Source organism: Macrotis lagotis, chromosome X (assembly GCF_037893015.1).
Source record: "Macrotis lagotis isolate mMagLag1 chromosome X, bilby.v1.9.chrom.fasta, whole genome shotgun sequence".
Lineage (NCBI taxonomy): Eukaryota > Metazoa > Chordata > Mammalia > Peramelemorphia > Peramelidae > Macrotis > Macrotis lagotis.
The window spans coordinates 640,932,886-640,944,024 of record NC_133666.1 but is presented as its reverse complement, the minus strand read 5'-3'; the positions used below and the strand labels follow the sequence as shown (position 1 = coordinate 640,944,024).

Below are 11,139 nucleotides of genomic sequence, written 5' to 3'. Positions count from 1 at the left end.
GAAACTGAGTCCTAGAGAAGTTAAAGGAATTGACTAAAGTCACATCACTCATAATTATAAGAATTAGGTTTCAGACCCTGGTACTCTGATTCTCAATCTTGGGTACTTAGAATTTCTATCAGAGTTTGTAAAATATAAAAGTATCAGCATTTCACAACCTTTCCTGTGAGTTTCTTATTCTTATAGGCTCTCCTTCAAGGTTTCTTTCACTGTCTGGACAATATTGATTTCTTTTAGGATTATTGTAATACTCTTTATTTTCTAGAAAATGACTGATCCCCTTTCTCAGGGGGTCATCTTTTTGTATCCAGATTCAGCACTGCTGAAAAATGGAAAATGTAGCTCATTTATTTTTCTTGTTTTCAAATTTTTTTCTTCCTTCCTTCCTTCCTTCCTTCCTTCCTTCCTTCCTTCCTTCCTTCCTTCCTTCCTTCCTTCCTCCCTTCCTCCCATCCTTCCTCTCTTCCTCCCTTCCTCCCTCCCTCTTTTTTCTCTTTTGTTTCATTCCTTCCTTTCTTCCTTCATTCTTTTGAGGATCATTTCTACTTCTCCATTTTAGTTGACTTAATTTCTTTTCAGTTAAAAGGTATTTGTTTTCTTTCATACTTTCTAAAAACACCACAAAATACTGCAACTCATATAAAAATAATATACACAATCAAGTAAAGCAATTTCCCATGTCCCATATGTCTTATTTTGTGCTTTGAATACATAATTTTTTCAAGGGCACATAAATAAGTAGCATGGTTCACCATCTGTTTTCTGGAGTCATTATTAGACAATGTGATGAATAGAGATCTAATCTATTTCAAAGTTTTTTTTCTTTACAATGCTGCCATTATTATATGAAATGTTTTCCTAATTTTCTCCCTTTATTTTGCATTGATTCATTTTAGGATGCTATCTAATTCTAGGAAACAGTTAAAGGATATTTCTCTAAGGGACCAGGAATAAGGAATTGTTTCATTCTCAGATATGTTAAAAAACTGCATCTTAAGGATGATGGTGAATATGAAGCAGATATTTATAAGGGACAAATTTATGAGGAAGAAGCACATGAGTTTATGAATGTGGAAGCTACTTCTAATTGCCAGTATGATGAAGAGGTTACCAATCCTGTTTTAGGCATATAAACAGAAATAAGAACAGAAATCTCTTCTTCTCTGACTGGTGTGAAAGGCTCAGGAGGATGAACTTGGAAATTACTGACTGATTTTTCTTTCCATGAATCTGTTCATAAGCATATGTGAAAAGGAGAAGAAACAGGAATTTAAGAGTTCATCTAAATGGACAGGGGAAAGGATGGAGGAAGGGGGAGAATATGGAACTCTAAATAAAAGAAATGACTCTAATGAAATAAAAATAATTAAGCACACAAACATGAAGAGATTGTTGCCATCATATTTGCAGTAGTGGGATGTATCTTCAAGTATAATTTAAATGGATAACCCAGTATTCTAATCTTGAACCATCTTGATGTTCAAGAACAGGCTAAGCCTGGACTTTCTTGATAGTGATGATCTTATGCTAAGAAACAGGGTAGGAGATAGCACATCAAGTTAAAAAGTCAGGCAAAGTCAAGGTATGATAGTTCAATAAGATAGCTATTATGTTAATATAGAAATTAAAATTGTGTCCTGAGTCAAAGTTACAAGACAGATATTAGGTTACAAAATAAGAGTCCAAGAAATATAAAAGAATCTCTCAACCATGAATATTTCTAGTAGTTCACTCTGCCCCTGCAGACTTCTTACTTGGAATTTCCTTCTGCCTCGTTGTTCTTCTTTTATTATAGATGAGGTGTTCCTGGAATCTGGAGCTGAAGTTTATATCTTAAACTTTATTTCAAAGAATTCAGCAGGATGATACCTGCATGCTTCCAGCAAATAATGCCAGGAAGTTCAAAACAGAGTCTGGGGAAGAGTTTTTCTTATCAACAAAAGTCTGAGTCAGAAATACTCTTATTTATATTTTTTGGGAGGTGATTGGGAAGGTGATTTCCAATAGCTAGCGGTTTACATAATTTTGGGATTAATTATGCTGAAATGTTTAATAAATTTTTTTTGTAAATACATATAGTCCTGAGTTTTTTTCCCTTTTGGTATTCTCTTACAACTTGCTCAATATCTTCCCCCCACTAAAGTTTGTATTCTATTAAATAACTTGTTTATCTAGAAAATTTACATTTTTATAGGCATTCATCTCTTATATTCTAATTGTCAGTTTTAATGGCATATAGTTGGATGAATTATCCTTTTTAATTTCTTTTAATACTTTTCATTGATTGTGATTCACCTTATCCATGTCTGATACTAATAATTTTGTTTTCTTTATTTTTAAAAAACATTTTAGCTACTGGAATATCTCATCTATTATTGATTTTATTTTGATTGAAATCAGTTCCTAATTCATTTTCATTCAGGGTTAATTCATTTTTTTACTTTCATTTTTTAAAGTTTCTTCTTTAATTTTTAGTTCTATTTTGATGTTTAATTGAAAGTAATTACTTTTCCTCATATCTAACTTTTCTTTTAGTTGCAAGACCAATTTGTCGACTTCCTCTTTCTTTTTCTGTTAAAGTGTTCAGAGACAGGAAATTTCGCTGAGTACTACTTTAATTATTGACTCATATATTTGACATGTCGTCTCATCTTCATCATATTCAATGGATTAATAGATTATTCATATGATTTGATTTTTGATCAAACTATTATTTGGGATTAATCAATTTTCTAATTAAATTTTAATCTTTGATTCAATGATGCTTCATTGCCTTATGACTGCTTAAAAATTCACTTAATGTTTATGCCTTTATCTATTTGCTTGTGACACTTTGTTTTGGATCATTTCAGTCATTTGTAACTCATTATGACTCCTATTTGGAGTTTCTTGGCAATGATGCTGAAGGATTTTCCATTTCCTTCTTTTAGTTCATTTTTCATATGATGAAATCAAGGCAACCAGGTTAAATGACTTGCCTAGGGTCACAGAGCTAGTAAGCATGCATCTGAGATCAGATTTGAACTCAGAAAAAGAGACATCCTGACTGATACTCTATGCACTGCACTATCTATGTGCTTTTTAGTACCATAATAGTTGGTTAATTTTTTGTGAAAGGACTATGGAAAATTTAATAAATAAGCATACTGCTTCACATTCCTTTCATGTTTTCCTGAGGTCTCTCATATCTAAAAACTTCTAAAATTCTATTCATGCCCTTTTATTATTTTATTTATTTTTGGTGAGATGCCTATGGGACTGAGATGGTAAAATGAGCCTTTAGACACTATTAAAGTTTCAATTTCTAGAAAGGAAGTATAGCATAGTGGTTAAAGAGCTCTCTTCAAAACTAAGAATATAATTTCAAGTTCCAACTTGGGCATCTCCTGTTTCTGAGTTCCTAGGCAAGTCCTTTGACTTCTCAGGGATCTCTTCAACTCTAATTTTCTAAGATACAAGGCTATACCTTGTTCTACATTACATAGTGTCCCTGAATGCCACTATATAGTACCCCTTGTGGAGGAAACTGAGACCCAGGAAAGGTATATGATTTATTCAGATAGGAAATGGTAGAACAAAACCCTAAGCACACCTCCTGATAGAGAATCATATGCTCTTTCATTACACCACATTGCTCCTAGTGCAAGTAGAGAAGGGAACATGATTGTAAAAGTTTTGAGGTTATCTTAAGTCATTGGCCCTGAAAACACGAAGTTGGTTCATAGTTACAAAGAGAGGCCTGCTTTCCTGGTGAGAAGCATCCTTAGGGCTGCTTTAATGTCCTTGTTCCTTAGGCTATAGATGAAGGGGTTCAACATGGGAGTGACTACAGTGTACATTACAGCTGCAGCTGTATCCTGTTGGACTGTATGGGTGGATATGGGGCTTAAGTAGACTCCAATAATTGTTCCATAGTACAGAGAGACCACAGTGAGGTGGGAGCCACAAGTGGAGAAAGCTTTCCACTTCCCCACAGTAGATGGGATCCTCATCACAGTTATGAAAATTCTACTGTAGGAGATTAGGATGCCAACAAAGGGGATGTTAACAGTTAGCACTCCTAAAATATTGATCATCAGGTCATTGATAAAGGTGTCTGAACATGCCAACTTCAGCAGGGGGCTGAGGTCACAGAAAAAATGAGGGATTTCCCTGTGGCCACAGAATGAAAGATGGGTCAGAAGGACAGTGTGTAACAGAGCATTAGCAAAGGCCCAAATCCAGGATACTAATATCAGAAGTTCACAAACCTTTGGGGTCATGATCATGGAATAATGTAGTGGGGCACAGATAGCCACATAGCGGTCATAAGCCATAGCAGTGAGAAGGATACTATCTATCCCTGCAAACCAGATGAAGAAGAATACTTGTGTTAGGCATCCAGCATAAGGAATGGTTTTAATTTTAGATAGATGGTTTGTCAGCATCTTGGGGATGGTTGTGGAGGTGAAGCAAATGTCAACCAGAGATAAATTGCTGAGAAAGAAATACATGGGGGTGTGGAGATATGAATTGGTTCTAATCGACAGAATAATGAGTAGATTCCCTAGAGTTGTGATCAAGTACATAAGAAGAAACATGTAGAACAGAACTGCCTGCTGCTCAGGTTGATCTGAGAGTCCCAGGAGGATGAACTCAGAGACTTCAGACTGATTTCCCCCTTCCATGGTTCTGTTGAGAAGTATACATGGGAGAGAGATAACACAATAATTGAAAGATTTGATAGATCTCAAGGTTGAGATATCAATTTCAATACATTGCTTTGAACTAGGTATCAAATTAACATATTGTATTTTTAATACACTGAATCTATTTAATATATCCAAAAGAAAATTGATCCTTACCTCTTTTGTCCCAATAGAGTATAAACTGGAGGGCAGGGATAATGTAATTTTCTTATTTTTGTCCTCATAGGCTAGTGCAGCTCCTGGCATATAAAAGAGGAGTTGAATAAATGCTTTTTATTGGATTGATTGATTTCTGGCAATGTATTTGCATTTACCTCAGTTGAGTTGAAATTATTCAAGGATTTAATTTGAAATTTGTATTTAATTTGAAAGCAGAAGATTTTGTTTGGAATCTGGTTCCATTATTTCATCCCCATATGAAAAGAGTCAAATCACCTATCCCATCTGGTACTCATTTTGTTGTTCTGTAAAATAACAAGGTAAAATAGAATCCATTCTACAGTCTCTTCCAGCACTCAACATATGACCCTATGAGCTCTCACCACTTTGCTTTGTCACCTCAACCAAACAATCCCAGTGACAGATAGGTGAAGAATGATTCCCGCCCATCAGAATCCTTTTATTTGAAGTATATACTGATTTCTTTTATTTATGCTTTCTGGGAGAAATATAGAATGAATCTCCACTCTTTCTTGTGACAAGTCTTCAAAATAGATGCTAGTTATCAGGTTCTTCATTGGTCTTTTCCTCTCCAGTCTACACCCCTTTGTGATTTCTTTAGTCCATCTTTGTGGGAATGGACATTATATTCTAACTCTTGCCTCCATGCTAAGTAGTTTAGGATTTTCTGGGAACATAGGCACAGCTTGCTTGAGATTGGTTGGTTAAGGAGATTAATGACTTTTGGTGCTAACATTGCTTTCTGACCCCCTGAATATATAGAAAAGAAATCATAAGGATCTATAGGTGCTCTGTAATATCTGGTTGGTGGACAACTAGGGGCAACTTAGACCAGGAGTTTGACTTGACTGAATCAAGTGAGAGTGTCCTCCAGGCTTATTTTTTTATTTTGATTAGCTTTCAAAGCTTTTAAATCTTCTTTCCTTAAATTTTGTTTGTTCTCCAAGTAGATCATTTTGTTTTAACAACAAATATTCATTATCAGAACACTGTCCTAAGTCAAGTGCAGTTGTAAATACCTTATATAACCTGATTTCTAGGTTTCTCTCCATTTCTTGTGATCTTCCTCTTGATGCACTATGATGTGATAAGGTCTTTGCCACTCCCACTGGGATTTTTGTGAGATTTTTTGTGAATATACATGACACAATGGAAGGAACTCCATAAGTTTTACTATATCTCAAACATTCTCTAACTATATGAAGGAGGGCAACTCACTTATTCTCTCCTTTATTTGGTCAAATGGGCAAAATAATAGCACCTAACTCACAGTATAGAAGTGATGCTTAAATTAACATATATAAGGCAGTTTGACAACTCTAAAAAGCTTTATAAAGGTAATTCCTCTTCTCATTTTCTTCTTGTTCTTGGTTTTGTTCTTTTAGTACTATTCTTTTTCTTCTTATTTTGTATTGTGCTTGTTCTTGTTCTTTTTTTTATTGGTTTTGCTCTTTTATTTGTTCTTATGATTCTTTGTTCTTGTTCCTTTTTCTTCTTGCTCTTATTCTTATCCTTTTTATCATCATCATCATCATATCTTTCTCTTCTCCTTTTTCTTCATTTTCCTTTTTTATGATTTGAGAGATATGATGAATAAAGAGCAGGCCTCAGAGCATTGAGAACAGTGCACAAGCCCTGGCTTTGTTATATACTGGATGTGTAATCCTGGGAAGATGATTCAATCTCTTAGGTCTCTAGGTAATTCCTTAAAATTCTATGTTTCAGAGAAATGCTGCTCTGTTTTGGTAGAGAAACTTCTCTCATCTAAGAGTTATATTTTTGTCATTTTTCAGTCATATTTAATTATTCATGGGGTTTTCTTGGCCAAGAAACTTTGGATCATTTTCTTTTTCAGTTAATTTTATACATGAAGAGAAATTGAATTAAGTGGCTTCCAGTGGCTATTAAGTATCTGAGGTTAAATCTGAACTTCTTGATGCCAGAGCTGGTATTCTATTCATGCATTGTACTACAAAGTTGCCCTGAAGGACTTCTTTATATGAATCAAGTAATAGTTCATTTTTCTATTTCTTTGCTTTTTTATATATGACTGGTTGGTAGAGGAGGGGGGGGAAGAAATTAAGTTGTGAACAGTGGATTAGGAAGATAGTTTCCTCAAATGAGATTTGGACTTTAAGACCAAACCCATCATATACACATATAGATACTTACATAAAAGTGTGGATATATATATATATATATATATATATATATATATATATATATATATGAATATATGTGCAATATATATTTATATAAAATTATAATATATTTATATAAAATATTTGCAATATATAATGTTTTAATATTATATTTATAATTGACTTTTAGTCATAATATCAGTCAGAAATCAACAAATATTTATTAAACACTGAGTATGTCCCAAGCACTGTGCATAGTCCTGAAGGTGAACAGAAAGGGAAAGATATTCTTTATTCTTAAGGAGCTCACAATCTAGTGGGGAACACAAAATTTGAACAACTAATTATAAACAAATTAAATAAAGGATAGTTGGAGATAATCAACATAGGAAAGAGACAGGTATTAATGGGAGTCTGGAAAATTTTTTGCAGAAGGGTTATTTTTATCCAGGAAATACAGATGAGGAGGCAGAGACATCAAAGCATGGACTTGAAGACACTGAAGATATGCTGAATCTTGTGGAAGAAAAAGCAAGGAGGCCAATGTCATTAAAACATAGACCATGCATATAAGTGGGAGGGAGGAGTAGAATAAGATGTTAGAAGCCTAGAAAGATAGGATGAAACTTATGAGGATTTTGAATACCAAACAGAGAATATTATATTTGGAGATTATAGGAATACCTGAGTTTATTGAATAGTGGAGACAAATCATAGTCAGATATTTGCAATTTAGCAATTTACTGGATATTGAACTGGAGTGAGGAGAGATTGGGAGGGAGATGAGCAGCAGACTATTTTAGCAGTTCATGTGAGAGGTATTAGGGCTGCATCAGGATGGTGGCAGTGTCAGAAGAATGGGGATAAAATTGACAAAATTTGGCAACAGATTGGGCCTGGGAAGATAATGGTCCTTTCGCCGATTATAAAGATTAGTAGAGATAGGGGAATTTTTTGAAGAAAAGAAACCTAATTTAATTATGAATTTGTTGAGTTTAAAGGACATTCAATTTTAGATGACCAAGATGCTGTTGAAGATATGAATCTGGCATTCTGCAGAGAAGTTAAGGTGGGATAAGGTGATTTGAGAATCATAGTTGCAGAGATGGAATCCATGGGAGCTGTTGAGATCACTTAGTGAAATAATGACAAGGGGAAGAAAAGAGGTCCCAGGGCCAGAACTCTGTGGAATACCTAAAAGTTGTTTAGGATAGCCTGTAGAAATATCAAGGAAAGAAAACTGAAAGGGAGGGTTCAGTGGAGCAGAGGGAATGTAAGAAAAGGTAGTGTCACAAAAACTTAGGGATTAACAAGTATAAGACATAGATTTAAAGTGCTAAAGGCTACAGAGAGGTCAAGAAGGATGAGAATTGAAGAAAAAATGTTAGCTTTGGTATTTAAGAGATTGTTAGCTTCTTTGGAGAGAGCTGTTTCATTTGGCTGATCAACTCAGGAGTTAGATAATAGAGAGTTAAGAAAAATGAGAGGAAAAGAAATGGGTTTTTTAGATTGCTGTCAGCCTCCTCAAGTCACTAAAGAGAGAATTGATATAGGATGATAGGAAACATAAATGGATGGATCAAGTCAGGTTTTCTGAGGACTGGGAAGACATGCACCTGATTGTAGACAGCAGGAAAGCATTCTATGGACATGGAGAAAAAGAACATAAGTGAAAGAGTGGAAAAGATATAGGGCAAGCTGTTGGAGATGGGCTACAACAAGATTCTTGAATATATATATGGAGAGAAAGGCTACTTCAATATGTGAGGTATGGGAGATGGAGGATAATGACAAAATGCATCTGCATAATGTCAAATGGAGAGGAGGGGAGCAGAGGGATGTCATAAAGTATAGCTTCAAAAGTACAAACTAAACTCTATCATTATGTCCACAATTGCATGAATCCATGGAACATTGAAAATTTTGAAAAAAATGAAATTTTCACATATATTATTACTATTATTATTTCATTTTCCTAATCTTGTCTGATCAAACTCAGAAAAAGTAGTACAGGGAAAAGGCACCCTCCTGCTAGTGTTATTTTATACTAAAGATTCTGAGGACTGTTGCACACAGGTGGATGAAATAACTGTTTTTTGGGGATTTTTGTCATTTTATTTTATTTTTTGCAATTGCATGCAGAAAGTTTTCAAAATTCATCTTCTTGTAGGATTTTGAGTCCTACATTATCCTACCTCATTCCCTTCTTTTGCCTTTCTTCATGATAGCAAGTAATCTGATATAGGTTATATATATATATATATATATATATATATATATATATATATATATATATATATCTATGTATATATACAACCGTGTATACTGTTTCCATATTAGTCATACAATTGATTTTTGTTTTAGATGAAAAAATATGAGGATATAAATTCACCTTCTTTAGGATTACTGAAAACACTTTTGGGAAAACTCAAATAGTGGATAGGATGAGAGGTACCTTATCCTGTACCCCTATAATTTTATATTCACTTACTAGGTTTCCATATTTTGAAAGCTACTTATTCCACATAACTTTGAGTTTTTGAATATTTGGAATGTCAGTGACTAATAAATGTTGTTCTTATATATTTGAGGATTTGTGTTATCTTTAGAAGGCTATAAACAATATTTCCCTTTGTAAAAATTGTCTAGTTAGAATAAAGTTATTTATTGTATTAACACAAAAATATACAAAAATCAAATAGATACTGAAACACTCACTTCAGCATCATCTTACCTTTGCCCAAGATGTTCTTCATGCCTGGAGTACACTGGGACTCTTAAGTCTCTCTTCACAGCATTGGTCAGGTGCTTTCTTTTTTAAACTTCCTGATCCTCTCAGTTGACAGTGCTTTCTCTCTCTTCAAATGGGTTATATTGAATATAACTAGTCAGTCACTGAACATTTATTAAGAACTTACTATGTGCTAAGCTCTTGGGTAATTGTTGGGGACACAAAAAGAGGCAAAAGACAGTCTATAAATTATGGAACTTATAATCTAATGTGGAAGACAGTTTGAGAACAGTTATGTACAAACAAGCTATATTTTAGATAAGTAGGAAATTATCAATAGATGGAAGACATTCAATTAAGAGTGATTGGGAAATGCTTCCTGTGGTATATAGGGATTGTTTTGGTATTTGAAGGAAACCAGGAAAACCAGGACATAAAGTGGAGAGAGAGCATTCCATTTATGAGGAACAGACAGAGAAAATCCTCAGTGTAGCCACATGTAGTATCTTATTTGACAAACAATAAGAATGACAGTTTCTATTTATTTATCTATCAGTGTCATGTTCCATTCCTGATCCCATTCTAATCTCCTAGTAGAATGTAATTTACCTGAGAGGAAGGAGTATTTTCCTTTGGACTTTTTGTCACTAACACTTATTACTATATCTTGTACTGTGACATAATACATTCTCATCAACTGATCTGCCTTTGAACACAGTCAATAATTGCCTGAGGATCTGATTAAAGATTTTCCCAATTCTAAGTCCTTCTCTCGCTTCACTTTACCATGCTATTAATAATCTAATCCTTTTAGACTTGAATCTCTTTTAGCACCAAAATAATAGACAGGTAATAATTAAGCATTTTGTAAATGAGGAAGAAGTTGGAGAAGCCCAATGGAGAACTCAGAAAAATACAATATACCAAACATTTTTGGCACCTGGATTCCCTTAAAATTTGGGGAAGGAAGGCAGTATTATAACTGAGAAAATTCATTGGAATGAAGGTTAGAATCATAGTTCCAGATCTAGTATGAACACAATATGAGAAAGTGATTGACTTTAGTTTCCCCAAGTTTTATATGAAAAAGTGGAAAAATGTGACTTCTATGGGTGCTTCTAATTGATATTTTGTGTTATAACTTCCATTTTAGTTCTGAATTTTCTTTTTTTGTTAAAATTAAACATAGCCAATTTTATTTAAAGTCAAATTCATAATATTTCAGGTTCTTTCTAGAATTATTTTATATATTTTATTAAGCGGAATCTTTCAATGTGTTCCTCTCCTCTTCAAGAGTATTTTAGTAGAAACCAGAGTCTTGAGTAACCCAGTTAGGAGCCTCTGACTCTGATTAAGTTTTTTCTCAAAATTTATAGCCAACATCTGGCTTCGGAAAGAA

The 11,139-nt window shown here is 33.9% G+C and overlaps 1 protein-coding gene across 1 annotated transcript; it reads right to left on the bottom strand.

Moving 5' to 3' along the window:
• Nucleotides 1-3,725: 3,725 nt before the first annotated feature.
• On the bottom strand, nt 3,726-4,667 carry LOC141497475 (olfactory receptor 1f45-like). The gene has a single exon (XM_074200125.1). It carries the CDS (start codon nt 4,665-4,667, stop codon nt 3,726-3,728), a length of 942 nt encoding a protein of 313 aa, XP_074056226.1.
• Nucleotides 4,668-11,139: the final 6,472 nt, after the last annotated feature.